Genomic DNA, 27,602 nt, shown 5'->3' on the forward strand with positions numbered 1-27,602 from the left:
GCTGGTGGCACTTTGGGAGCCCCAACTCCCATCCTGCCAGTCTGGGGGGTGCCCCTGGCTGATCCACCCCCATGCCAAGCTCTGCCAGCTGGTGGTCTGCAGGGCTCCCAGCAGGCTCTCAGCAGGAACCAGTTGGGGCTGCCCAGTTTGGGTGCTTGGTTACCATTGCTCCCAGTTTCCCCTTGGCACTGGGGAAGGGAGTTGGAGGGGGAATCTCTTGCCCATCCCATGGGACCACCATGGCAGCCCTGGGCATGCTGGGTTTTGGCCCTTGGAGCCCCTCTCTTAAGCTGCTGGTGGTGGTGCCACCACCAGTCCCAGCCCTCCCACCACTCCTAGGTGCCAGCAGTCTGCTGGGTGCCCAAATCAGGGCACTTTTGCCCTCCAGCCTGTGCCAGACAGCTAAACCCCCTGGAGAAGAAGCCCTTGGGCCTGGTGACCCCCAGCAGGGCAAGATCCTCAGTGGTGCCATTGCTGACAGCACTTGATGGCACATTGCCCTGCTCCTTGGGCTGGGGGGAGCTGAAACCAAGCTTGGCCAAGGGCTCTGCTGGCCCTGCAAGGTCTTCAGAGGACCTTCAGAGAAGTTTGGGGCTGAGGAGGAGGTGCTGAGGAACCTCAGCAGATGTTGACCCTTCAGCCCGACTCCCAAGGGTGGTGGTTGGGGAGCCCTGGGGTGGTTCCAGCATTGAGAAGCAGGATCCTGGGTGCTGCTCAGCAGCACAGGAAGGGTAGATCCTGCCTGGCTGGACATCTAAGAGGTGTAATTAATGTAATTAAGGCTTGGCCTTAATTGAGTTTTGTTCTCCTCCCCCTCTTGTTGACCTCTCCAGGTCCGGGCAGCCTCACCCCCACGATGCCTCTCCACGGCGCCAGGGCCTCTGCTCTCCTCGCTTGGGTAAAGCCTCTTTGTCCTCCTCCTCCACCACACTTTGCTCCACCTTGGGGATCTTCTGCTCCAGGAGGTGCCACCAGCACCTTGGGGATGGGCAGAGGGGGAGGGGTTGGTGGTTGGGACAGGTTTATGGAGTCATCAGGGCTAGTTTGGGGCTTTGTTTTGCTCATCCTTCCTCTCAAGCCACCAGAGATGGTGGAGCAGCTCAGGATGGAGAAAGAAAGGAGCTGGGGCTGAGCCTGGAGCAGGGCTGGGAAGCAGACAAGAGAGGGGAGCAGGGCTGGGAAGCAGACAGGAGAGGGGAGCAGGGCTGGGAAGCAGACAGGAGAGGGGAGCAGGGCTGGGAAGCAGACAGGAGAGGGGAGCAGAGCTGGGAAGCAGACAGGAGAGGGGAGCAGGGCTGGGAAGCAGACAGGAGAGGGGAGCAGGGCTGGGAAGCAGGCAGGAGAGGGGAGCAGGACTGGGAAGCAGACAGGAGAGGGGAGCAGGGCTGGGAAGCAGACAGGAGAGGGGAGCAGGGCTGGGAAGCAGACAGGAGAGGGGAGCAGGGCTGGGAAGCAGACAGGAGAGGGGAGCAGGGTTGGGAAGCAGACAGGAGAGGGGAGCAGGGTTGGGAAGCAGACAGGAGAGGGGAGCAGGGCTGGGAAGCAGACAGGAGAGGGGAGCAGGGCTGGGAAGCAGACAGGAGAGGGGAGCAGGGTTGGGAAGCAGACAGGAGAGGGGAGCAGGGCTGGGAAGCAGACAGGAGAGGGGAGCAGGGCTGGGAAGCAGACAGGAGAGGGGAGCAGGGCTGGGAAGCAGACAGGAGCAAGGGGAGGGATTGGTGGTTGGGACAGGTTGGTGGAGCCATCAGAGCTGGGTTGGGGCTTTGCTTTGCCCATCCTTTCTCTTGAGCCACCAGAGATGCTGGAGCAGCTCAGGCTGGAGATGGAGAGGAGCTGGGGCAGGGCTGGGAAGCAGGCAGGAGAGGGGAGCAGGGAGGTGTTGGATTCACCTTCCCAAGCTGTTCTGTGTGTGGCCAAAGCCTGTGGAGCTGTAGGGATCTTTGCTGCAGGTGGGGGCCTGGGAGGGTTGGCTTTGCTCTCACCCCTAGAGATGGCCTCCTCTGTCCCCTTTGTCAGGCCTGGGGGGGGAGGTGGTGGCCCAGCCAGCTGTGGTGACCTCTCTTGGCTCATCCTTTCTAGGTGAACAGCACCAATGTTTGTCCTGATGCTCTCCATGACCTCTCCCAGCTCCAAGACTGCAAAGTCTTCATCAGGATCATCAACAAAATGTGAGTGTGGGCAAGTTGGGAGCCCTCCAAACCACCCAACCTGGGGTGAGGAAGCTGAAGATCCTCTGGGCTGCCTCCACCAACCCCTCCAAGAGGCCTTCTCCAGGCAGGGCTGGGAAAGCAGATCTTAAAACCCTCCTCCTCTGATGCTTTGATGCTTCAGCTCCAAACCACTTCCCCCTGTGGTGGGTTGAAGATTCCCCCCAGCATTAACTTTTGCCAGGCCAGCTCAGTTAGGAGCAAATGAAGCTGTGTCTACAAGCAGAATCCACCTGAGATGGGTGGAGGAACCTCTTGGACATCTCCATCCATCAGCAGAGGATGGGATCCAAGCAGCTCAGGCTCACAAGGAAGCTCTCTTCAGCTTCTTGGGAGGAGATTTGAGCTCTGGACCCACCCAGGGAAGACTTTGTTTGGTGTTTGGTGGGAGGGGGGGTGTTGAGTTTCTGGCTTTTGGGGCTCCAGAACTTGCTCTTGGTGCTGGAAGCAGCAGAGCTGAACTGAGAGGTGCTTGAATGCCATAAATATGGAAGAAATTCCCAGTTTTCCTGAGCTACCATCTCAGGATCCTGTGGAAAAATCAGTTCTGGAAGCAGCTTTAAGATCCCAGCCCCTGGAAGCTCTCATCCTGCTTCCCAGTGTGATCCAGGAGCTGAACTGGGGCTTGGATCCATAAATATTGAGAGGCAATTCCCAGTTTTCCTGAGCTGCAGCCTTGGGATCCTGAGGGAAGCTCAGGTCTGGGAATCAGCTTTAGGATCCCAGCCTCTGGAAGCTCTCATCCTGCTTCCCAGTGTGATCCAGGAGCTGAACTGGGAGCAATGACTCCAATAGGAGGCTCTGGGAAGGGAGGGGGATGGGGCAGACTGGGAGGGGGGAGGCAAAGTGGAAAGGGGGTGAGGTGAGGGAGAGTTGGAGGGGGGTGGAGCAAACTGGGAGGGGGGGGGAGGCAAACTGGGAAGTTGTGAGGGCTGTTACTGGGCTGTGGCCTCCAAACCTTTCTGGTAGGAGCTCTGTGGGAGCCTTTCTGCTCCAATTAACCCCTGATGAGGAGGAGGATGAGGATGAAGGAGAGTGGGGAGGAAGGAGCTGCCTCTCCCCTCCCTCCCTCTCCCCAGGGCTATATTTAATCAGGAGCTGCTTAATCTTCTCCCAGCACTGAAGCTGGGATTAACTGGGATAAAGTGGGATCAAGTGGTGCTGGGGCAGGGGGGCAGCTCCCAACAGCAGGCTGGCAAATCCCTAAGGATTCCTGCTTGGAAGCCCCCCCAAGCCCCCCTCCCCCCAAGTTTGGCACACTGGGGATAACCAAAAGTGTAGTGGGGCTGGGAAGGGATTGAGCTTGGGGGCTGAGGAGGGGGAGGAAGGGGTTGGGGGGGAGGGAAGTTGAGGAGGAAGAAGGGCTTGGGGGGGAGGAAGGTCTAGGAGGAAGGGGTTGGGGGAGAGGGAGGAGGAGCAGGAAGGGGTTGGGGGAGAGGGAGAAGGAGGAGGAAGGGGTTGGGGGAGAGGGAAGTCGAGGAGGAAGAAGGGGTTGGGGGGGAGGAAGGTCTAGGAGGAAGGGGTTGGGGGAGAGGGAGGAGGAGGAGGAAGGGGTTGGGGGAGAGGGAGGAGGAGGAGGAAGGGGTTGGGGGAGAGGGAGGAGGAAGGGGTTGGGGGAGAGGGAGGAGGAAGGGTTGGAGGGGGGGAGAGGGAGGAGGAAGGGTTGGAGGGGGGGAGAGGGAGGAGGAAGGGTTGGAGGGAGGGAGGAGGAGGAGGAAGGGTTGGAGGGAGGGAGGAGGAGGAGGAAGGGGTTGGGGGGGAGGGAGGAGGAAGGGGTTGGGGGAGAGGGAGGAGGAAGGGGTTGGGGGAGAGGGAGGAGGAGGAGGAAGGGGTTGGGGGAGAGGGAGGAGGAGGAGGAAGGGGTTGGGGGAGAGGGAGGAGGAGGAGGAAGGGGTTGGGGGAGAGGGAGGAGGAGGAGGAAGGGGTTGGAGGGAGGGAGGAGGAGGAGGAAGGGGTTGGAGGGAGGGAGGAGGAGGAGGAAGGGGTTGGAGGGAGGGGGGGAGGAGGAGGAGGAAGGGGTTGGAGGGGGGGAGGAGGAGGAGGAAGGGGTTGGAGGGAGGGAGGAGGAGGAGGAAGGGGTTGGAGGGAGGGAGGAGGAGCAGGAAGGGGTTGGAGGGAGGGAGGAGGAGGAGGAAGGGGTTGGAGGGAGGGAGGAGGAGGAGGAAGGGGTTGGGGGGGAGGGAGGAGGAGGAAGGGGTTGGGGGGGAGGGAGGGAGGAGGAGGAAGGGGTTGGAGGGAGGGAGGTGGAGGAGGAAGGGGTTGGAGGGAGGGAGGAGGAGGAGGAAGAGGTTGAAGAGCAGGGTTGAGGGAGGGTAAGGACTTGAGGAAGAGGAATGGTCTAGGAGGAGCAAGGTGTTGAGGAAGAGCAAGGACCTGAGGAACAGTGTTGAGGAAGGGCAAGGTCTGGAAGGAGCACGGACTTGAGGGTTGGGTTGGGTGGGTCTTGGCCATGCTCTGGTTGGGTCTTGGCCATGGTCTGGTTGGGTCTTGGCCATGGTCTGGTTGGGTTTTAGCCATGGTCTGGTTGGGACTTGGCCATGGTCTGGTTGGGTCTTGGCCATGCTCTGGTTGGGTCTTGGCCATGGTCTGGTTGGGTCTTGGCCATGGTCTGGTTGGGTTTTAGCCATGGTCTGGTTGGGACTTGGCCATGGTCTGGTTGGGACTTGGCCATGGCCTGGTTGGGTTTTAGCCATGGTCTGGTTGGGACTTGGCCATGGTCTGGTTGGGACTTGGCCATGGTCTGGTTGGGACTTGGCCATGGCCTGGTTGGGTTTTAGCCATGGTCTTGTTGGGTCTTGGCCATGGTCTGGTTGGGACTTGGCCATGGCCTGGTTGGGTTTTAGCCATGGTCTGGTTGGGTCTTGGCCATGGTCTGGTTGGGACTTGGCCATGGCCTGGTTGGGTTTTAGCCATGGTCTGGTTGGGACTTGGCCATGGTCTGGTTGGGACTTGGCCATGGTCTGGTTGGGACTTGGCCATGGCCTGGTTGGGTTTTAGCCATGGTCTGGTTGGGACTTGGCCATGGTCTGGTTGGGTCTTGGCCATGGTCTGGTTGGGACTTGGCCATGGTCTGGTTGGGACTTGGCCATGGCCTGGTTGGGTTTTAGCCATGGTCTGGTTGGGACTTGGCCATGGTCTGGTTGGGACTTGGCCATGCTCTGGTTGGCTTTTGCCTTGCCACCCAGCCTGGCATGGTGCCATGGGGCAGACTTTGGTTGTCCCAAGCCAAGCTCTCCCTCACCAAGCTGTGTTGTCCCTGCTCTGTTTTCCCTTAATGAAGCTTTGATGCTCACCATCATCATCCTCACCTTCCCTGCTCTTCTTCCAGCCACAGGAGCGAGGAAGAGGAGGCCACCTTGGAGCAGCAGCAGCTTCCAGAGAGGATCTCCTTCATCTGTGGCTTCCTGCAGAGTAAGAGCTGCTCCTTGGTGCCCCTCCAGCAGTGGAGGCTCTGCCCTGGGGGGCTTCAGGCCTCTCCTTCCCTCCTCAGCTTGGGGAGGGGCAGTCAGGGATGTGGGATAGGAAAGATTCCTGATGGAAGTCCTGACTGGAGCCCAAGCCTGGTGCAGAGGAGGTCCAGGAGGTGGACCCAGGAGGTCCTGGGTGGTTGGCACCATCAGGGACCTTCCTCACCTGGTTCCTGCCTTTTTGCTGTGGTGAAGTCGGTTTGGTCTTGGCCAGAGGAGGACAACAAAGATGGGGAAGGGTCTGGAGGAGGAGATGGAGGAGGAAGGGAAGAGACTGAAGAGGGAGGGAAAGGGTCTAGAGAAGGAGAAGAGGAAGGGCCTGGAGGAGAAGGCTCAAAGCCCATCAGGGATCCTGGGAATGGGGTGGGCAAGGAAGGTTCCTGTGTGGGTTTCACTGGAAGGGGAGGGACATCAGATCCCACCTCTGATCCCAGCTGCTGGAGGTGGGAGGAGGTTTGGGGGGGTGGTGGAGGAGGAGCTGAGAGGCGAAGTAGATGCTGGGGGTGAAGGTTGGAGAGGTTGGGAGCCAAGGGAAGGGAAGAGAAGCTCCAATGGCAGAGCTCAAGCTCTTCTCTGCCCCTTTCTTCTTGGGGTTTACCTCTCCCTGGTGACCCCAGGCCCCAAGAAGGTCCCCTCCAGGCTTGGCCACCAGACCTGGAGGTGACTCCAGCTTCATCTTGGCAGAGCACTGCAAGCACAAAGTGGCTGCAGAGGACCTGGTGGCACCACAGAGACTGCTGGAGGGGGAGGAGCTGGAGCTGGCTAAGGTAAGCCTGGGGATGGGCTGGTGGGAAGGGAGCTCTGGGCACCCCCAGCAGCTTGTCCCAGGTGCACCATGGCCAGGGGGGGTTGGAAGCTCTTCACAACCTCTCTGGGCAGCCTGCTCCAGGCCTCTCCAGCAGCCTCACCCCAAACAAGTTGCTCCTGCTGGCACCTCCTGCCTGCCCCTTGAGCCCTGGGCAGCACTCAGCAGATGCCAGCCCCAGGCTCTTGCCCCACACAGCTCCTTGAGCTCTTGCTGAGCATTGCTCAGCTCCCCTCTGGGGCTACTCTGCTCCAGCCTCAGCAGCCCCCAGGGCCCTCAGCTGCTCCTCACAACTTCTCCAGACCCTTCCCCACCTTTGTTGTCCTCCTCTGCCCCTCAGCCTCTCCCCAGCCTCCCCTGGACTCTCTCCAGCACTTCCCAGGCTCTGCCCTGGGCAGCCTAGCCCTGGCCCCAGCCCTGCAGCTGTGCCTTCCCAGAGGGGCAGCAGAACCTCCCTGCCCCTGCTGCTGCCCACACTCTGCTCCATGCCCCCCAGGGCACCTTTGGCCTCCCCTAGGGTAGCTTGCTGGCTGCTGGGCAGCTCCTTGTGCCCCCTCCCAGCACCCCCAGCTCCTTCTCCTGACAGCTGCTCTCCCCTCAGCTGTGCTGCTCAGGGGGGTTCTGGGCTGCAAACCTGCAGCAGTTTCCCCTCAGCACCTCTGCAACCTGCCCCAAAGAGGTCCCCAGGAGGAGCAGCTCAGGGACACAAATCAGCTGCTGCTCAGAGCAGAGGGGCAGCAGAAGCTCCCTTGACCTGCTGCTGGTCACTCTTCATGCCCCCCACTGGAGACCTTTGATCTTCTTGGCCACCTTGGCTTTGTCCCCACCCATCCCTGGTGGCCCTCCTGGGGTTGAGTGACCCTTAAGCTCCTTGCAGGTGGCTGTGCTGCTCCTCTACCACACCTCCATGAGCTGCAAGAACCCCGGGGACTGGAATGAGTTCGACTACAAGACCCAGGTGATGCCTTCTGGGGTTCCACCTGGGGGTTGGAGGGGTTGTGGTGGGAAGCAGTGGTGACCCCTGGGTGGGGCAGGGGGGCCTGCCTTGGAAGGTGGGGTGGGGGGTGGGCAATGAAAGGTCCTCTGCTTGCTCCTGGTGTGCTGCAGGTGGAGCTGGCAGCCATCCTCAGGTTCGTGCTGGACAATGAGGAGAACCTCAACGAGAACCTGGAGACATTCCTGCAGAAGAAAGGTGAGGACCAAGCTCTGCTTCTGGGGCCAGATGGAGTCCCCAAGGGGTGAGGCCCAGTGGAGGTGGAGCAGGTCCTGGAAGCGTGGAATGGGGTGGGTTGGAGGAGAGATTGGAGATGGTGGAAGCCAAGTGTGGCCCCAGCACCACCCCCCCATGGCCCCCAGCACCACAGCTCCACACCTTCCCAACCCCTCCAGCCATGGGGACTCCACCCCTGCCCTGGGCACCCCTCAAGGGGCACCAATTGCTCCTCAGGGCCAAGCTCAACCTCCCCTGCCACAATCTGAGGCCATCTCCTCTTGGCCCAGCCCTCAGGAGCAGCCCTTGAGCCCCAGCTGGCTGCAAGCTGCTCTCAGGGAGCTGCAGAGAGCCACAAGGTCTCCCCTCAGCCTCCTCTGCTGCAGCCTCAACCCCCCCAGGGCCCTCAGCTGCTCCTCACAACTTCTCCACAGCCTTCTCCTCCTTCCCCAGACCCCTCCCCAGCTTTCTTGCCCTGCTCTGGCCCTGCCCCAGTCCTCAAGCTCCTCCTGGCAGGGAGGAGCTCAGGCTCTTCCCACTTGTCACCATCCCAGCCAGGATTCCCAGAGGACCTTGATGGGCTGGCTGCTCCCAGGGCCGGGCTGGCTGCTCCCAGGGCCGGGCTGGCTGCTCCCAGGGCCGGGCTGGCTGCTCCCAGGGCCGGGCTGGCTGCTCCCAGGGCCGGGCTGGCTGCTCCCAGGGCCGGGCTGGCTGCTCCCAGGGCCGGGCTGGCTGCTCCCAGGGCCGGGCTGGCTGCTCCCAGGGTCGAGTTGGCTGTGGAATGTTGGTGGCAGGAGCTTGAGGAGCTTGAAGGAGAAGGGTTGGAAGTCAACCTCTGGAGTTTTCTCTGGCTGGGGTCCTCCGTCCCTGTTGGAATTTCTTGGGGTCTCTTTTGAGAGCCTTCTGGTCTTCAGGTGGAGCTCACAGCCTCCTTCTTGTCTTCTGCAGCCTCCTTGCCCTCATCCAGCAGCAGCAGCAGCAGCTCTGAGGAGCACTCTCCACTCCTCTCCCATCCCCAGAAGCGTGAGGTGCGGTTTCTGGAGCTCCAGAGGATTGCCTCCTCCTCTGGAACTAACAAGTAGGTCTCCAAACCATGGGCTCTTGGGTGGAGGGAATGTTCCAGGTGGCTTCTAGGACCTGGAGATGACTCCAGAGAGACCTTCTGGGTGCTGTGGTGTAGGCTTGGCCTGGGGGTGAGATGTGGTGGTGGGGTGAGGGTGAGGAGCTGCCTCCTGGAAGCCCACCTTGTGCCAGCCCAAAGTGCACAAGGGCTTCCCAGAGCAGCTGCAGGAGTCTCCTGCAGAACATTCTTAGTTGGGAGAGAGCTTGAAGGTGATGGAGGCCAAGCATGAGCCTGGCACTGCCCCAGCACCACCACCCCATGGCCCTCAGCACCACAGCTTCCCAACCCCTCCAGCCATGGGGACTCCACCACTGCCCTGGGCAGCCTGCCACAGGCCTGGGCATCCCTCAAGGGGCACAAATTGCTCCTCAGGGCCAAGCTCAACCTCCCCTGCCACAACCTGAGGCCATCTCCTCTTGGCCCAGCCCTCAGGAGCAGCCCTTGAGCCCCAGCTGGCTGCAAGCTGCTCTCAGGGAGCTGCAGAGAGCCACAAGGTCTCCCCTCAGCCTCCTCTGCTGCAGCCTCAACCCCCCCAGGGCCCTCAGCTGCTCCTCACAACTTCTCCACAGCCTTCTTCTCCTTCCCCAGACCCCTCCCCAGCTTCCTTGCCCTGCTCTGGCCCTGCCCCAGCCCTCAATGACCTCCTGGCAGGGAGTTGCCCAACCCTGCCCCCAGGCTTGCAGCTGTGGGCTCCCCAGTGCCCAGCCCAGGGGCACAATCCCTGCCCTGCTCCTGCTGCCCACACCATTGCTGCTCCAGCCCAGGCTGCTGCTGCCCTCCTTGCCCACCTGGGCACCCCCTGGCTCCTCTCCAGCCTCTGCCACCAAACCTCCCAGGGCCTTTCCCCCCCAGGCACTTCCCAGCCTCTCTAGCCCCAGCCTGGAGCCTTCCTGGGCTTGCTGTGCCCCAGGGGCAGCTCCCGGCCCTTGGTGCCCTCATCCCTGGTTTGACAGCCTCAGGCTCCTGGCCCTGCTGGATGAGCTGCAGGAGCTTCTCTCCAGCCAGCTGAGTTCTCTGTGGCAGGGCTGTGGGGTGGAAGGAGAGGACCACTGTGCCCTGAAAGGTGTTTGAGGACCTTTTGAGGTTGGTGCTGAGATCTTCCAGATGAGGAGGAGCAATCTTCCTGCTCAGCACCCAAACTCCTCCTCTTCCTCCCTGCCCTCCTCCTCCTTCTCCTCCAGGCCCCTCTCCTCCTCCAGCCTCTTCTCCAGCTCCTCAATGTCCTTCTTGGAATGAGGGCCCCAACCCTGTCCCATCCCCATCTAAAAACCCTTTCCCCCCTGAGGACCTCCTCAGGTGCCCCTGGAGGTCCCTTTGGGTATGGTGCCTGGTGTCTCCTGGCCCCCCAACATCTGAAACCCTCCCTGCCAGAAGCAAAATGAGGGCTGGGGCAGGGCAAGGAAGCTGGGGAGGGGTCTGGGGAAGGAGGAGAAGGCTGTGGAGAAGTTGTGAGGAGCAGCTGAGGGCCCTGGGGGGGTTGAGGCTGCAGCAGAGGAGGCTGGGTGGCTCTGGCTGGGTGGTGAAGGCTCTGTGCCCACATCTTTGGCTTCCTACGGCCCTGACTGCACCTTTTTTGTTGTGCTACTCCACAGTGTGTTCCCTGGACCCCCATCCTCACCCATGGGGGACATCATGCAGACTCCCCAGTTCCAGATGAGGAGGCTGAAGAAGCAGCTGGCAGCGGAGAGGGAGAACCGAGAGGAGCTGGAGGTGGAGCTGGCAGAGCACCGCAAGCTGATCACAGAGAAGGGTCAGTGCCTCCTGCTACCCCTGGGGGGGAGGCCTCTGGGGCTTCAGAGCTCAGGATTCTGGGAGGAGGTGGAAGCCCTCCACCACCATCCTGGTGGACCTCAGGTGAGGAAAGGAGGACCTCAGGTGTGGAAAAGAGGACCTCAGGTGTGGAAAAGAGGACCTCAGGTGAGGAATGGAGGACCTCAGGTGAGGAATGGAGGACCTCAGGTGAGGAAAAGAGGACCTCAGGTGAGCATAGGTGGACCTCAGGTGAGGAAAGGAGGACCTCAGGTAAGCATAGGTGGACCTCAGGTGAGGAAAGAAGGACTTCAAGTGAGGAAAAGAGGACCTCAGGTGAGCATAGGTGGACCTCAGGTGAGCATAGGTGGACCTCAAGTGAGGAAAGAAGGACTTCAGGTGAGGAAAAGAGGACCTCAGGTGAGCATAGGTGGACCCCAGGTGAGGAAAAGAGGACCTCAGGTGAGCATAGGTGGATCTCAGGTGAGCATAGGTGGACCTCAGGTGAGGAAAGAAGGACTTCAGGTGAGGAAAAGAGGACCTCAGGTGAGCATAGGTGGACCCCAGGTGAGGAAAAGAGGACCTCAGGTGAGCATAGGTGGATCTCAGGTGAGCATAGGTGGACCTCAGGTGAGGAAAGAAGGACTTCAGGTGAGGAAAAGAGGACCTCAGGTGAGCATAGGTGGACCCCAGGTGAGGAAAAGAGGACCTCAGGTTAGGAAAGAAGGACCTCAGGTGAGCATAGGTGGACCTCAGGTGAGGAAAAGAGGACCCAAGGTGAGCATAGGTGGACCTCAGGTGAGGAAAGGAGGACCTCAGGTGAGCATAGATGGATCCCAGGTGAGGAAAGGAGGACCTCAGGTGAGCATAGGTGGACCCCAGGTGAGGAAAGGAGGACCTCAGGTGAGCATAGGTGGACCCCAGGTGAGGAAAGGAGGACCTCAGGTGAGCATAGGTGGCCCCCAGGTGAGGAAAGGAGGACCTCAGGTGAGCATAGGGAGACCTTGCTCCGAGTTGGTGGCCCCAGAGGTGGGGCTGGGTGGTGAAGGCTCCATGCCCACACCTTGGGATCTTCCACCTCCTCCTCCTGCCAAGGCTTTGCTGCCACGGTGGCATCTCTCCAACTTTGAGAGGAGGCCCAGGAGGTCCTCCAGGTGGTGTCAGAGGTCTTGGTGGACCTTCTCTCCCCCCTCTCCTCCCCCTGCAGAGGCTCAGATGACCATGATGCAGCAGAAGATCGAGCGCCTGGCCCTGCTCAACGAGAGGCAAGCAGCTGACCAGCTGGAGCCCAAGGAGATGGAGGAGCTGAGGGAGAAGAATGAGAGGTAAAGCTCTGCAGAGGTCCTCTCTGGATGCTCCTCAGCTTCTTTCTCTCTTCTTTCTTCTGTCTCTTCTCCAGCAGTGCACAAAATAAGGGGAAGGGGAGGGAGGGGAAATCACAGGAACCCCAAAGCCTGCCATGGAGGGGTGGTGGGAAGGGACCTCTGGAGATCCTGGTCCTTCTTGGCCACCTTGAGCTGCTCCACCTGTGAAGAGCAGCAGCAGCAGATTAGGTCCTGGTGGTCTCCTTCCTGATCCCAAAGTGTCCCAGATCCACCCCCCCCAAGCCCCCAGAGCTCCTGGACTGAACAAGGTGAGGACTTCTGGAGTCCCACCATGGATGGAGATCAGAAGGGACCTTTGGAGCTCCCCCAGGCCAACCCAACACCCTCTGCTCCAGCAGGGCACCCCCAGCAGTTTGGCCCAAGGGCACCATGGCCAGGGAGGTTGGAAGCTCTCCCCAGGAGGAGACTCCACAACCTCTCTGGGCAGCCTGCTCCAGGCCTCTCCAGCAGCCTCACCCCAAACAAATTGCTCCTGCTGGCACCTCCTGGGTGCCACTTGCTGTCCCTTGAGCCCTGGGCACCACTCAGCAGATGCCAGCCCCAGGCTCTTGCCCTCCACAGCTCCTTGAGCTCTTGCTGAGCATTGAGAAGACCCCAAAACTTCTCTGCTACCTCCTCTGCAGCTGCATAGCAGGGAGGAGAGGGCCTTGGCAGTCATAGAATCATGGAATGGGTTGGGTTGAAGGCACTTTGCAAGCTCACCCAGCCCAACCCCCCTGCAGCCAGCAGGGACAGCCCCAAGCAGAGCTCAGAGCCCCAAACCCCCTGCCCTGGGCTGCTGCCAGCCAGGGGGCAGCTCCCAGCTCTCTGCCTGACCTCAACCAGGCTCTGAGTTTTGGGCCTCTCCCTGCCAGGAGGAGCTTGAGGGCTGGGGCAGGACCAGAGAAGGGCAAGGAAGCTGGGGAGGGGTCTGGGGAAGGAGGAGAAGGCTGTGGAGAAGTTGTGAGGAGCAGCTGAGGGCCCTGGGGGGGTTGAGGCTGCAGCAGAGGAGGCTGAGGGGAGAGCTTGTGGCTCTCTGCAGCTTCCTGAGAGCAGCTTGCAGCCAGCTGGGGCTCAAGGGCTGCTCCTGAGGGCTGGGCCAAGAGGAGATGGCCTCAGGTTGTGGCAGGGGAGGTTGAGCTTGGCCCTGAGGAGCAATTTGTGCCCCTTGAGGGGTGCCCAGGCCTGTGGCAGGCTGCCCAGGGCAGTGGTGGAGTCCCCATGGCTGGAGGGGTTGGGGAGCTGTGGAGCTGAGGGCCATGGGCTGGTCTTGGAGAGCTTTTCCAAGCCAACCAGTCCTCTGCTGAGCTTTGGAAGAGCCTTCCAGCTCACCCCTTGGTCTGCTTCTCCTGTCCCACAGCCTCATGGTTCGCCTGCATGAGGCCATCAGGCAGTGCCAGGACCTGAAGACTGAGAAAGGCCAAATGGACAGGAAGATCGATCAGCTCTCTGAGGAGAATGGAGACCTCTCCTTCAAGGTAGGGACACCTCTCAGGGCCTGGGAGGTCCTCAGAGGGGCTGGAGAGGTCCTCAGGGAGGGGCTGAGGAGAGATCCTTGGGGGGGGGGAGTGCTGAGGAGAGGTCCTCAGAGGGTCTTGAGAGGTGCTGGGAGGTCCTCAGAGGCGCTGAGATCTTGCTCCTTTGCAGTGGGATCCAGTGGGGTTGGGTTTGATGGCCCCCCCCCAGGGGTGTCCATGGATGCTGCATGGGACAGGGGAGCTGGGTTGGGCTTGGGGGTGGTGCTGGGTGGTCTCTGAGGTTCTGCTGGGCTGGGGTTTGGTCTCTTGCAGCTGCGGGAGATCGGCAGCCACATGGTGCAGCTGCAGGAGGCTCTCAACGAGCTCTCGGAGGAGCACAACGCGGCCCTGGCACAGGCCCAGGAGAAGCAGAGCCAGCTGGAGAGTGAGCTGAGGGTGGCCCTGCAGGACAAGGTGAGCTGGGGTCATGGAATGGGGTGGAAGAGAGCTTGAAGGTGATGGAGGCCAAGCATGGCCCCAGCACTGCCCCAGCACCACCACCCCATGGCCCTCAGCACCACAGCTCCACAGCTTCCCAGCCCCTCCAGCCATGGGGACTCCACCACTGCCCTGGGCAGCCTGCCACAGGCCTGGGCACCCCTCAAGGGGCACCAATTGCTCCTCAGGGCCAAGCTCAGCCTGCCCTGCCACAACCTGAGGCCATCTCCTCTTGGCCCAGCCCTCAGGAGCAGCCCTTCAGCCCCAGCTGGCTGCAAGCTGCTCTCAGGGAGCTGCAGAGAGCCACAAGGTCTCCCCTCAGCCTCCTCTGCTGCAGCCTCAACCCCCCCAGGGCCCTCAGCTGCTCCTCACAGCTTCTCCACAGCCTTCTCCTCCTTCCCCAGACCCCTCCCCAGCTTCCTTGCCCTGCTCTGGCCCTGCCCCAGCCCTCAAGGCCCTCGTGGCAGGGAGGGCCCAACCCTGCCCCCAGGCTTGCAGCTGTGGGCTCCCCAGTGCCCAGCCCAGGGGCACAATCCCTGCCCTGCTCCTGCTGCCCACCCCATTGCTGCTCCAGCCCAGGCTGCTGCTGCCCTCCTTGCCCACCTGGGCACCCCCTGCCTCCTCTCCAGCCTCTTCCCCACCAGGCACTTCCCAGCCTGGAGCCTTCCTGGGCTTGTTGTGCCCCAGGGTCAGGTCCCAGCCCTTGCCCTTGGTGCCCTCATCCCATTGGCCTTTCCCATGGTTCCAAACCCCTCTGTAGCTCCCTCCTGCCCCTTCAGCAGCTCAACTCCCACCCAACTCGGTGCCATCTCCCAGCTGCCTGAGGGAGCCTCCAGCTCTCACCCAGCTCATGGCTGAAGAGCTTGAGGACACACAGGGTGCCCCCCTGGCTGGTGGTCGCCCCCCAGCTTGGTGCTGATGGAAGCTTGGATGGTGGCACCTCCCCTCACTTCAGTCCTACATCTTCTGCCCCCCCAGCAATGCTCAGAGGAGAAGATTGAGATCCTCCAGGGGAAGATTTCCCTCCTGGAGGACCAGTTGGCCAAACTGGGAGACAGCAGCACCCAGGAGAAAGGAGAAGTCATGGGAGATGTCCTGAAGGTATTGGTTCGGTGCTGGGGCAAAGCTTCGGTGTCCTGCTCGGGTGGCAAACTGGGGGAGGGATGGGAGGGATGGGGACTGCTGGGCTTGGGAAGGCTTGGGTGGGAGCTGGGCTTTTACCACCTTGGAGGTCTTTGTGCTTCTCCCTGTGGTGTCTCCTCCTTAGATGGAAGAGCTGAAGCAGGAGGTGTCCAACCTCACCGCTCACGGCGCCCAGCTCCAGGCCACCATCCTGCAGCTGGAGGAGGAGAAGCAGCTGCGGGAAGCAGCTCTGCAAGCAGACAGAGCTCGCTTCGAGGAGGAGAAGCAGCAGCTGGGGGGCCTCCTCAGCGGCCTTCAGAGCTCCCTCTCAGAGAGCCACCAAGCCAGGGAGAAGCTGGAGCAAGACCTGCAGGCCCAGGAGGCCAAAGCCAAAGCCCGAAGCGAGGAGGACGCCGGGCGCTTGGCCGCCCTCAACGCCCAGCACGAGAAGGCCCTGAGGGAGAGGGACTCGGCCCTTCAGCAGCTCCAGCACCTCCAGGAGGCCAACATCTCCCTGGGCAACCAGCTGCAGGCCCTGGCCCAGGCCCGAGACGCGGCGGCGGCGGAGAAGGCCGAGCTGAGCCGGAAGGTCGGCGAGTTGGAGGCCAGCGCCTCGGAGCTGAGGGAGGTGGAGGGCAGGCTGAAGGAGACCCAGCAGAAGCTGGTGGAGAAGGAGAAGCTGGCCAAGGAGAACGGGAGGCTGCAGGAACGTTTGGTCTTCCTGGAGGAGTCCTTGAGGAACACCGAGGGCATCCTGGAGGATGAGAAGAGGAGGGCGGCGGAGAGCCTGGAGAGCAGCTCGGCCAAGATCGCCGAGCTGGAGGCCGAGAGGCAGCGGCTGCTCCAAGCTCCCCAGCAGCAAGCCCAGGAGGCGGGCAAGCAGCTGCAGGCCGAGCAGGAGAAGGTGGCCAGGCTGGAGGCCCTGCTTGCCGAGCGCCGGCAGGAGCTGGCCGCCTCCCAGGCCGACTCTGCCGCCGCCTGGGCGCGGGCCAAGGAGAAGGAGGGCGAGGAGCAGAAGCTGAAGGGCGAGCTCTGCTCCCTGCGGGAGAAGCTGCTGGCCGTGGAGCAAGCGGCGGCCCAGCGCGTGGCCGGCTTGCAGGAGGAGCTGGAGCAGAAGCTGAGGGAGCAGCAGGAGGCCAGGGCCGGGCTGGAGCGAGCGGCCGCCGAGGCGGCCAGGGCGGAGCGGGCGGAGGCCGAGGCCTCCAGGAGGGAGGTGACGCTGCTGAAGGAGAAGGCCTTGGAGCTGCAGAAGCTGCTGGAGGCCTCCAGGTCGGTGCAGTCTCTCCACGAGGGCACGGTGGAGGCGCTGAGGAAGGAGCTGCAGGAGAAGGACAGGGAGCTGCTGCAGAGCAGGGCCAGCGCCGAGAAGGAGCTGGGGGCCCTGCGCTCCGACGCCCAGGAGAGGCTTCGGCTGGAGGAGAACCTGAAGGAGCAGCTGGCCCAGTGCCTGCAGGAGCTGGAGAGGAAGGGAGCCTTGGTCTCCAGCCTGGAGCACGAAGCCTCCGCCGCCCGCCGGCAGGCGGCCGAGAAGGAAGGGGAGAGCAAGGAGCTGAAGCGCCTGGCCCTGGCCGAGGCCGAGAAGAGCAAGAAGGTGGAGGAGAGGCTGCGAGTCCTCCAGGCCGAGATGGCCACCGCCGCCTCCCGCGCCGCCGAGAGGTGCTCCCTGATGAAGGTGGAGGTGCAGCGCCAGCAGGAGGAGCTGGACAAGCAGAGGCTGACCATCGAGGCCCTCAAAAGGGACCGGCACTGCCAGGGCGAGCGGGAGGAGGAGCTGAGGCAGGAGGCCAAGGCCTGCCAGGAGAAGTACCTGCAGAAGGAGCAGCTCCTGGCCGGCCTGCAGCAGGAGCTGGGCGCCGCCAAGGCGGCCGCCGGGGAGCTGGAGGCCCTGAAGCGCCTCTGCCAGGAGCTGCGGGCAGAGAGGGCCGCCCTGGAGGGGCAGCACCGCCAGGAGCTGGAGCAGAGGGCCAAGGGCTTGGCTGCCCTGCAGGCAGAGCTGGCCAGGGTCAAGCTGGAAGCTGCCGAGGTGGCCTCCCTGAGGGAGAGGTCGGCGGAGCAGGACAGAGCCCTCCAGGGGCTCCAGGCCGAGCTGCTGGGGCTGCAGCAAACCAACGCCAGGCTGCTGGAGGAGGGCAGCAGAGGGCAGCAGAAGCTGGAGGCAGAGCTGGGCCAGGCCCTGGAGAGGCACAAGAAGGAGGTGGAGAGGCTGAAGGTGGCCTTGGAGGAGGCGGAGGAGGCCAGGAGGAAGCTGGAGGAGGCCAGGAAGGAGCAGGAGGGCGGCAGGGCGGCGGTGCTGGAGGAGAAGAAGAGGCTGCAGGAGGAGAGACAGAAGCTGGTGGCTCAGGTAGGGCTCCTGAGGGGGCTTCTCTCCTCTCCAGGGTGGGCTGGGCTGAGGGTTGAGGTCTTGAGGGCTTGGGGTTGTAGAGAAGAAGCTCCAGGATGGTCCTGAGAGCTTCTGGTGAGGCAGAGCAGCAGATGGAGGCCACAGCCGTGCTGGGAGGCTCTGCTGGGTCCTCAGGCTGGCAGAGCTGGGGGGGCCCAGTCTGGAGAAGGCTCCAGGGACACCTCCTGGTGGCCTGGCAGGGCTGGAAGGGGCCCAGGAGCAAGCTGGGGACAGAGTTTGGAGCAGGAGCTGTGGGGCCAGGCCAAGGGGAGATGGTTTGGAGCTCTCAGAGGAGGTTAAGTAGAGGAAGGGAGAAGTTCTTCACTTGAGGGTAGTGAGGCCCTGGTTGAGGTCAGGCAGAGAGCTGGGAGCTGCCCCCTGGCTGGCAGCAGCCCAGGGCAGGGGGTTTGGGGCCCTGAGCTCTGCTTGGAGCTGTCCCTGCTGGCTGCAGGACTGGCACTGGGTGCCCTTGGAAGGAGCCTTCAGCCCAGCCCCTTCCATGACTCCATGACCTTGGGAGGTCCTTTCCCACTCAACCCACTCTGGTTCTGCTTCTCCCAAAGAAGAAGTGATGGGACAAGAGGAGATGGACAGAGGGGCTGGGAAGTCCCTGGTGGGAAAGGCCTTGGGGGGGGTGGTGGCAGAGGCTGGAGGGGAGCCGGGGGGTGGGCAAGGAGGGCAGCAGCAGCCTGGGCTGGAGCAGCAATGGTGTGGGCAGCAGGAGCAGGGCAGGGATTGTGCCCCTGGGCTGGGCACTGGGGAGCCCACAGCTGCAAGCCTGGGGGCAGGGTTGGGCCCTCCCTGCCAGGAGGAGCTTGAGGGCTGGGGCAGGGCCAGAGCAGGGCAAGGAAGCTGGGGAGGGGTCTGGGGAAGGAGGAGAAGGCTGTGGAGAAGTTGTGAGGAGCAGCTGAGGGCCCTGGGGGGGTTGAGGTTGTGGAGCCTTCTCCTGTGGAGAGCTTCCTCCCTGGCCATGGTGCCCCTGAGGCAAGCTCCTGGGGGTGCCCTGCTGGAGCAGAGGGTGAGGGTTGGGTTGGCCTGGGTGGGCTCCAGAGGTCCTTTCTGACCTCCAACCATGGTGGGACTCCAGATGTCATCTCCTTGCTCAGTCCAGGAGCTCTTTGGCAGTGGGGGGGAGGGGTCTGGGACGGTTTTGGGGTCAGGAAGGAGACCACCATGACCTCCTGTGCTGCTGCTGCTGCTCTTCACAGGTGGAGCAGCTCACAGTGACCAAGCAGGACCAAGCCAAGCAGGTAAGAGGCACCAGGGGATGGACAGAAGGGGACGGTGGTGCCCCCTACTGGTCAGACTGGGAGGGCTGTGACCTCTTCCTAGTCTGACTGGGAGGCTTGTGCCCCCTAGTGGTCAGCCTGGGCAAGTCATGTCCCCTTACTGGTCAGGCTGGGAGGGTGGTGCCCCCTGCTGGTCAGACCGGGTGGGTTGTGTCCCCTTACTGGTCTGCCTGGGAGGGCTCTACTGGTCTGACTGGGTTGCTGCTCAGGTGGAGGAGCTGCAGAAGAAGCTGAGCCAGCAGGAGAAGGCCTCTAGGACTCAGCAGCAGAGAGTGAAGGTAAACTGGGAGGGTGCTGGGAGATGCTCGGAGGTCTGGGGGGCACTGGGAGATACTGGAAGATACTGGAAGGGCTGGGGGGCACTGGAAGGGCTGGGGGTCACTGGGAGATACTGGGAGGTCTGGGGAGGACTGGGAGGCACTGGGTGGTCTGGGGAGCACTGGGAGGTGCTGGAAGATACTGAAAGGGCTGGGGGGCTATTGGGAGATACTGGGAGTGCAGTGGGAGGGTACTGGGACACATTGGGAGGCCTGGGGTCACTGTGAGATACTGGGAGGTCTGGGGAGCACTGGGAGGCACTGGAAAATGCTGGAAGGGCTGGGGGGCTACTGGGAGATACTGGGAGTGCAGTGGGAGGGTACTGGGACAGACTGGGAGGTCTGGGGTCACTGGGAGATACTGGGAGGTCTGGGGAGGACTGGGAGGCACTGGAAGATACTGAAAGGGCTGGGGGGCACTGGGAGATACTGGGAGGGCACTGGGAGGGCTGGGGAGCCCTGGGAGTACACTGTGAGGTTCTGGGATGGCCCTGGGAGTACACCAGGAGGCACTGGGAGCTACTGAGAGGGCACTGGGAGCTGCCCAGTCTGGCCCTGACCCCCAGTCCCTTCCCCCCAGGCTCTGGAGGGAGAGCTGCAGGCAGAGGCCAGCAGGCAGCAGCAGAAGGTGGAGGAGCTCCAGGCCCTGCTGGCCCAGAAGGAGCAAGCAGCAGAGCACTACAAGGGGCAGGTAGCTGTTTGGCGGGGGGCAACCACCCACGGGGGCAGCAGGGCCCCAGGGACCACAGCAAGGTCCTCATCCCAGCAGGGAGAAGCTGTGGTGGGCTTGGTGTCTCCTCTGAGGGTCTCTGTCTCCCCAGATGGAGAAGGCCAAGGCTCATTACGATGCCAAGAAGCAGCAGAACCAGGAGCTGGCTGCCAAGCTGCAGGGGATGGAGGAGCTGCAGAAGGAGAACCTGGAGCTCAAGAGCGAGACCCAGAGGTTGGACAAGGAGCTGCAGCAGAGCCTCCTGCAGGCCAAGGACCTCAGCAGCCAGGTCCACAGCCTTGAGGCTCAGGTGGGCTTCTGGGGGGGCTCCAGGTCTTGTCTTCCCTCCCTCTGTCCTTCCCTCCCTCCATCTCTCTCTATTCCTCTCTCCCTCCTTCCCCCTCCCTCCTTCCCCCTCCCTCCTTCCCCCTCCCTCCTTCCCCCTCCCTCCTTCCCCCTCCCTCCTTCCCCCTCCCTCCTTCCCCCTCCCTCCTTCCCCCTCCCTCCTTCCCCCTCCCTCCTTCCCCCTCCCTCCTTCCCCCTCCCTCCTTCCCCCTCCCTCCTTCCCCCTCCCTCCTTCCCCCTCCCTCCTTCCCCCTCCCTCCTTCCCCCTCCCTCCTTCCCCCTCCCTCCTTCCCCCTCCCTCCTTCCCCCTCCCTCCTTCCCCCTCCCTCCTTCCCCCTCCCTCCTTCCCCCTCCCTCCTTCCCCCTCCCTCCTTCCCCCTCCCTCCTTCCCCCTCCCTCCTTCCCCCTCCCTCCTTCCCCCTCCCTCCTTCCCCCTCCCTCCTTCCCCCTCCCTCCTTCCCCCTCCCTCCTTCCCCCTCCCTCCTTCCCCCTCCCTCCTTCCCCCTCCCTCCTTCCCCCTCCCCTCCTTCCCCCTCCCTCCTTCCCCCTCCCTCCTTCCCCCTCCCTCCTTCCCCCTCCCTCCTTCCCCCTCCCTCCTTCCCCCTCCCCCTCCCCATCCCCTCTTGCTGAACTCCTGCAGCAGGAGGGTGGTGAGACCCTGGCTGAGGTCACTCAGAGGGGTGAGAGCTGTCCCATGGCACTCTCCCAGCCTAACCTCTCCCTCCCTGCCTGCCTCCTCCTGCAGGTGGAGTTGGCCAACAGGCAGCTGCAGGAGCTCAACCAGGTCCAGCTGCCCAGGGAGGTGCTGAAGAGCTTCGACTCCTTCCAGCAGGACCCTGCCCAGCTCAGCTCTGACAGCCTGGAGCTCAGCCTCAGCCAGGATCCAGCCCTCACCTCCCCCAGGTACCTTCTGCCCACCCCCTGCCCTGCTGCCTCCTGCTGCCTCCAGCCTTGGGGCCTCCTGGCCTTGCAGCTTCTTTGGAGGCCCCAGCCAGGGACGTGCTCAGGAAAGGGCTGGGCCTGGCCCCTGGGGTCAGGGCATGGTGGCCTTGGGGCTCTCGTTGGGGGCCATGGAGGCCTTTACTGATAGCACTTGAGGTCCTCTGGGTGACCTTAAAGGTCTTCTGGGCAACCTTGGGGGTTTTCTGGGTGACCTTAAAGGTCACTGGGCGATCTTGGAGGTCTTCTGGGTAACCTTAAAGGTCTCTGGATGACCTTGGGGGGTCTTCTGGATGACTTCAAAGGTCTCTGGGTGACCTTGAGGGTCTTCTGGGTGACCTTAAAGGTCTCTGGGTGACCTTGAGGGTCTTCTGGGTGAGCTTAAAGGTCTCTGGATGACCTTGGGGGTCTTCTGGGTGACCTTAAAGGTCTCTGGGTGATCTTGGTGGTCTTCTGGATGACCTTGGGGGTCTACTGGGTGACTTTAAAGGTCTCTGGATGACCTTGGGGGGTCTTCTGGGTGACTTTGGAGGTCTTCTGGGTAACCTTGGAGATCTTCTGGGTGACCTTAAAGGTCACTGGATGACCTTGGAGGGCCTTCTAGGTGACCCTGGAGGTCTTCTGGGTGACATTAAAGGTCTCTGGGTGACCTTGGAGGTCTTCTGGGTGACCTTAAAGGTCTCTGGATGACCTTGGAGGTCTTTTGGGTGACGTTAAATGTCTCTGGATGACCTTGGGGGTCTTCTGGGTGACCTTGGAGGTCTTCTGGGTGACCTTAAAGGTCTCTGGGTGACCCTGGAGGTCTTCTGGGTGACCTTAAAGGTCTGTGGGTGACCTTGGGGGCCTGCTGGGCGAGCTTAGGCAGCCTTCTGCATGCTGTGTGCCGCCTGACCCTGCTGTGTGTCCCCCCGCAGCCGGAAGGGACGTCGCTCGCGCTCGGTGACCTCTCCGCTGACCCCAAAGACCCCCCGGAGGCTTCCCCGCAAGGTGGAGTCCCTGGAGAGCCTCTACTTCACCCCCATCCCCAGCAGGACCAGGTCCCAGCTGGACACCACTGCTGGGGACTCCCTGGCTGACCTCTCGCTGGAGTCTGGCTGCAAGACCAGGTCTGGCCGGAGGAGAACCACCATAGACATCACCATGATCAAGGTGGGCACCGAATGGAGGACCCTAGGAGGGCATTGAGGGCTGGAGGAGGGCAAGGAAGCTGGGGAGGGGCCTGGAGAAAGGAGGAGAAGGCTCTGAAGAAGTTGTGAGGAGCAGCTGAGGGCCCTGGGGGGTTGAGGCTGCAGCAGAGGAGGCTGAGGGGAGACCTTGTGGCTCTCTGCAGCTCCCTGAGAGCAGCTTGCAGCCAGCTGGGGCTCAAGGGCTGCTCCTGAGGGCTGGGCCAAGAGGAGATGGCCTCAGGTTGTGGCAGGGGAGGTTGAGCTTGGCCCTGAGGAGCAATTTGTGCCCCTTGAGGGGTGCCCAGGCCTGTGGCAGGCTGCCCAGGGCAGTGGTGGAGTTCCCATGGCTGGAGGGGTTGTGGAGCTGTGGAGCTGAGGGCCTTGGGGTGGTGGTGCTGGGGCAGTGCTTGGCCTCCATCATCTTCAAGCTCTCCCTCAACCAAACTGATCCAAAGGCTGGAAGGGCTCTGCTGGGTCTCCAGGCTGGCAGAGCTGGGGGGCCCAGCCTGCAGAAGGCTCCAGGGAGACCTTCTGGTGGCCTGGCAGGGCTGGAAGGGGCCCAGGAGCAAGCTGGGGACAGAGTTTGGAGCAGGAGCTGTGGGGCCAGGCCGGGGGGAGATGGTTTGGAGCTCCCAGAGGGAGCCTCAGAGCAGAGGGAAGGGAGAAGTTCTTGAGCAGGAGGCTGGGGAGAGCCTGGTTGAGGTCAGGCAAAGAGCTGGGAGCTGCCCCCTGGCTGGCAGCAGCCCAGGGCAGGGGGTTTGGGGCTCTGAGCTCTGCTTGAGGATGTCCTGGATGACCTTGGATGGTCCAACCTCATCCCTTTCCCCCATCCCCCTTCCTATCCCCATCCCATCTCTCTCTTCCCTTCTCCTTCCAGAAGCAGCCCAAGAAGGAGGAAGCAGAGAGCTCCAAGGCCTCCACCCTGCCAGCAGCTGGAGCCAAGCCCAGGCTGCACTCCAGCACCAGGTCCCTCAACACCTTCCCCTCCCAGGAGTCCCTCACGATGGAGACCTCCTCCCCTCAGGAGCCCTCTGGCAGCTCTGCCCTGCTGGGGCTCCCTGGCTACCGTCCTGTCACCAGGAGCTCCCTCAGGCACCTGCAGGCAGGGGGCAGCAGCTCCAGCTTGGGTAGGTGTGGGGCAGCTGCTGGGCCCTGACCCCTGCTGCCTCCAGCCCTCCCTCCCTGGCTCCATCTCTCCCTCCCTGCTGTCCCCATCCCTTCCTGACTCCCTCCCTCCCTCCCTGCTGTCCCCATCCCTTCCTGGCTCCCTCCCTCCCTGCTGTCCCCATCCCTTCCTGGCTCCCTCCCTCCCTGCTGTCCCCATCCCTTCCTGGCTCCATCCCTCCCTCCCTCCCTGCTGTCCCCATCCCTTCCTGGCTCCCTCCCTCCCTCCCTGCTGTCCCCATCCCTTCCTGGCTCCCTCCCTCCCTGCTGTCCCCATCCCTTCCTGGCTCCCTCCCTCCCTCCCTCCCTGCTGTTCCCATCCCTTCCTGGCTCCCTCCCTCCCTCCCTCCCTGCTGTCCCCATCCCTTCCTGGCCCCATCCCTCCCTCCCTCCCTGCTGTCCCCATCCCTTCCTGGCCCCATCCCTCCCTCCCTCCCTGCTGTCCCCATCCCTTCCTGGCTCCCTCCCTCCCTTCCTGCTGTCCCCATCCCTTCCTGGCTCCCTCCCTCCCTCCCTCCCTGCTGTCCCCATCCCTTCCTGGCTCCATCCCTCCCTCCCTCCCTGCTGTCCCCATCCCTTCCTGGCTCCCTCCCTCCCTTCCTGCTGTCCCCATCCCTTCCTGGCTCCCTCCCTCCCTCCCTCCCTGCTGTCCCCATCCCTTCCTGGCTCCCTCCCTCCCTCCCTGCTGTCCCCATCCCTTCCTGGCTCCCTCCCTCCCCCCCTGGTGTCCCCATCCCTTCCTGGCTCCATCCCTCCCTGCTGTCCCCATCCCTTCCTGGCTCCCTCTCTCCCTCCCTGCTGTCCCCATCCCTTCCTGGCTCCCTCCCTCCCTGCTGTCCCCATCCCTTCCTGGCTCCATCCCTCCCTGCTGTCCCCATCCCTTCCTGGCTCCCTCCCTCCCTCCCTGGTGTCCCCATCCCTTCCTGGCTCCCTCCCTCCCTCCCTGCTGTCCCCATCCCTTCCTGGCTCCATCCCTCCCTGGTGTCCCCATCCCTCCCTCGCTCCATCTCTCCCTGGTGTCCCCATCCCTCCCTGGCTCCATTGCTCCCTCTCTGCTGTCCCCGGCCCCTGCTGGCTGCATCTCTCTGGCTTGCTTCATCCCTCCCTGCAGTCCCTCAGCCCCTGGGGACCCTGAGTGCTGTGTGGGAGCCTCTGCAGCCCTGTGCCCTTGGTGTCCCCAGGCCGCAGCAGCCTCTTCCTGGGGAGCTGCCAGGACGAGCCTGAGCAGCTGGAGGACTGGAGCCGCATTGCTGAGCTCCAGCAGAGGAACAGAGCCTGCCCCCCACACCTCAAGACCTGCTACCCCCTGGAGAGCAGGGTGAGGGGACAAGGGACAGGGGACAGAGAGGGTTTTGGGTGGCTGCAGGAGGTGGACAGCAGAAGGGGACAGGGCAGGGGACAGAGAGGGCCTTGGGGGGCTCCAGGGGGTGGTGGAGAGCAGAAGGGGACAGGGCAGGGGACAGAGAGGGCCTTGGGTGGCTGCAGGAGGTGGTGGGGAGCAGGAGGGGACAGGGCAGGGGACAGAGAGGGCCTTGGGTGGCTGCAGGAGGTGGTGGGGAGCAGGAGGGGACAGGGCAGGGGACAGAGAGGGCCTTGGGTGGCTGCAGGAGGTGGTGGGGAGCAGGAGGGGACAGGGCAGGGGACAGAGAGGGCCTTGGGTGGCTGCAGGAGGTGGTGGGGAGCAGGAGGGGACAGGGCAGGGGACAGAGAGGGCCTTGGGTGGCTGCAGGAGGTGGTGGGGAGCAGGGGAAGAGGAGAAAGGGAGGGGACAAAGGCTGTTGGGTGGTGCTAGGAGGTGGAGGAGAGCAGAAGGGGACAAAGGGGGAGGGGCTGGGGTGGAAAGAGGACAAAGGGAGGTGCCAAGGGGCCAGGGGGGGAGATGCCAACCCCTCTGTGTGTCCCTCTCCCTCCCCTTGCAGCCCAGCAACTCCCTGGGGACCATCACCGACGAGGACGTGAAGCTTGGGGACCCCCTGGAGACCCTGCGCAGGGCCAGCATCCAACCCTCCCAGCTCGGCCCTGCCCTCAGCACCAGGCACAGCACCTTGGCCACCACCTGGGCAGCTGCTGCTGGCCCTGGGGGCCCTGCTGGGGCTGGGGGCCCTGCTCTGGCTGCTGGCATCACCACCCGCCAGCAGCGCAAGCGGCTCTCGAATGAGTCCCACCAGGGACCTGAGACCCCCGAGGTGAGCCCCAGCTGCTGCTACTGCTGCTGCTGGCCTGGCTGCAGATGTGCTCCAGATGTGGTGGTTGGGCTGGGAAGGGGGCTTGGAAAGTGGTGGCTGAGGGGAGATGGAGGCTGGTGGCCTGCTGAAGGTGGTCTCCAGATGCTGGAGGAGACACTGGAGGGGAGATGGACAGTGGTGACCTGCTGGAGGTGGTCTCCAGCTGTGGGGGAGACACTGGAGGGGAGATGGAAAGTGGTGGCTGAGAGGGGACTTGATGGTTGGTGACCAGCTGGAGGTGGTCTCCAGAGGTGGAGGAGACACTGGAGGGGAGATGGCCAGTGGTGGCCTGCTGGAGATGGTCTCCAGATGTTGGAGGAGACACTGGAGGGGAGATGGCCAGTGGTGGCCTGCTGGGGGTGGTCTCCAGATGTTGGAGGAGACACTGGAGGGGAGATGGCCAATGGTGGCCTGCTGGGGGTGGTCTCCAGATGTTGGAGGAGACACTGGAGGGGAGATGGCCAGTGGTGGCCTGCTGGAGATGGTCTCCAGAGGTGGAGGAGACACTGGAGGGGAGATGGCCAGTGGTGGCCTGCTGGAGGTGGTCTCCAGAGGTGGAGGTTGGGCTGGGAAGGGGCTTGGGAGGCGGTGGCTGAGGGGAGGTGGAAGGGGGTGGCTGAGGGAGGCCCTGGTGGCCGAGGGAGGCCCTGGTGGCCGGTGGCCAGGGGGCTGCTGTCCCTCCCCTTCAGCCCCTCAGCCCTGTGCCCTCTCTCTGCCCCCAGGCCAAGAAGGCCTCCAGCTGCTTCCCCCGGCCCCAGACCCCTCGGGAGCGCCGCAGGAGCCAGCAGCAGACCCCCAGCAAGCAGGTGAGGACCCCCCTGGGGGGCTGGGGGGCAGGACCCCAAAAGCCCCTGCAGCAGGGGTGGGTGGGGGGAACCCCAAACCCCTTGGAGGAGGGGTGGGTGCAGTGGGGGGTGTGTGTGTTGTGTGGGGAGGGGTCTGGGGGGCACCTCCAGGCCCCCCCCCGATGTGTCTGTGCCCCGTGCCAGGCTGCCCGGCGCCAGTCCCTGGCCTTCAGCATCCTCAACACCCCCAAGAAGCTGGGGGGCAGCCTCCTGAGGAGGGCAACCAGGGCCAGGAACCCCACCAGGAGCTCCACCAGGGGCACCCCCTCCAGGGGCACCTCTGCCAGGGGCTCCTCCCCCCGGGCTCGGCGCTCCTCCCCCCGCGCCAGCGCCCCCTCCAGGTCACCTCGGGCAAAGGTAGGGACCTGACACCCCCGCTGCCAACCCCCACCCCCCCAGCCCTCAGCACCCCAAACTGATCCCCCTCACCCCCCCAGCCCCCAAAACAGAGCCCACTGACCCCCCCAGCCCCCCAAACTGACCCCCCTGACTCCCCCAGCCCCCAAAATAGAGCCCACTGACCCCCCCAGCACCCCAAACTGACCCCCCTGACTCCCCCAGCCCCCAAAATAGAGCCCACTGACCCCCCCAGCCCCCCAAACTGACCCCCCTCACCCCCCAGCCCCCAAAACAGAGCCCCCTGACCCCCCCAGCCCCCAAAGCAACCTTTCCTGACCCCACCAGCATCCACAACAGAGCCTCCTGACCCCCCCAGCCCCCAAAACAACCTTCCCTGACCTCCCCCAGCCCCCAAAACAGAGCCCCCTGACCCCCCCAGCCCCCAAAGCAGCCCCCCCCGATCCCCCAGCCCCCAAAACAGAGCCTCCTGACCCCCCCCAAGCAACCTTTCCTGACACCCCCAGCCCCCAAAGCAGCCCCCCCCGACCCCCCAGCCTCCAAAGCAGTCCCCCCGACCCCCAGCCCCCAGAGCAGCCCCCCCTGACCCCCCTCTGTCTCTTTTCTCCCCCCCTGCCCCCCCCAGGCCGGTTGCCGCTCGCTGAAGGACACCAAAGTCTGAGCCCCTCCCCCCCCAGCCTCTCCTCTTTCTGCTGCCCCTCCCCCACCCCCGGGGGAGTTTTAGTTGGGGGGGGGGGAAGGGATTGTGTGCCCCCCACCCCCCCTCTGGGCACTTTGGGGGAGGGGGGGGGGGGAGTCCCCTTTGCATCTCCCTCCCCTCCCTGGGCACCCAACCTGGCAATGGGGTGGGGGGAGGGGGGGCTC

At 63.5% G+C, this 27,602-nt stretch overlaps 1 protein-coding gene across 1 annotated transcript; it reads left to right on the top strand.

The window, feature by feature from the left end:
- Positions 1 to 791: 791 nt before the first annotated feature.
- Positions 792 to 27,602, top strand: LOC137457916 (nuclear mitotic apparatus protein 1-like). Its single transcript, XM_068169666.1, has 25 exons — positions 792 to 898; positions 2,080 to 2,168; positions 5,536 to 5,618; positions 6,359 to 6,441; positions 7,357 to 7,437; positions 7,587 to 7,671; positions 8,638 to 8,767; positions 10,405 to 10,562; positions 11,769 to 11,886; positions 13,286 to 13,403; positions 13,716 to 13,856; positions 14,859 to 14,981; positions 15,148 to 17,343; positions 18,591 to 18,632; positions 18,881 to 18,949; positions 19,569 to 19,679; positions 19,810 to 20,007; positions 20,788 to 20,945; positions 21,896 to 22,130; positions 23,025 to 23,274; positions 24,493 to 24,629; positions 25,231 to 25,497; positions 26,259 to 26,342; positions 26,526 to 26,738; positions 27,364 to 27,602. The coding sequence occupies exons 1-25, from the start codon at positions 857 to 859 to the stop codon at positions 27,397 to 27,399; spliced, it is 5,247 nt and encodes a 1,748-aa protein (XP_068025767.1). The 5' UTR covers positions 792 to 856; the 3' UTR covers positions 27,400 to 27,602.

Source organism: Melanerpes formicivorus, unplaced genomic scaffold (genome assembly GCF_026170545.1).
Source record: "Melanerpes formicivorus ecotype bairdi unplaced genomic scaffold, bMelFor1.0.p_v2 SCAF_209, whole genome shotgun sequence".
Lineage (NCBI taxonomy): Eukaryota > Metazoa > Chordata > Aves > Piciformes > Picidae > Melanerpes > Melanerpes formicivorus.

Excerpts from the sequence above, each read along its gene's own strand:
- LOC137457916 (XM_068169666.1), top strand. The coding sequence starts at position 857 with ATGCCTCTCCACGGCGCCAGGGCCTCTGCTCTCCTCGCTTGG. Across the intron at positions 8,768-10,404 it reads TCCTCCTCTGGAACTAACAA|TGTGTTCCCTGGACCCCCAT; the intron begins GTAGGTCTCCAA and ends GCTACTCCACAG. Across the intron at positions 13,404-13,715 it reads ATGGAGACCTCTCCTTCAAG|CTGCGGGAGATCGGCAGCCA; the intron begins GTAGGGACACCT and ends GGTCTCTTGCAG.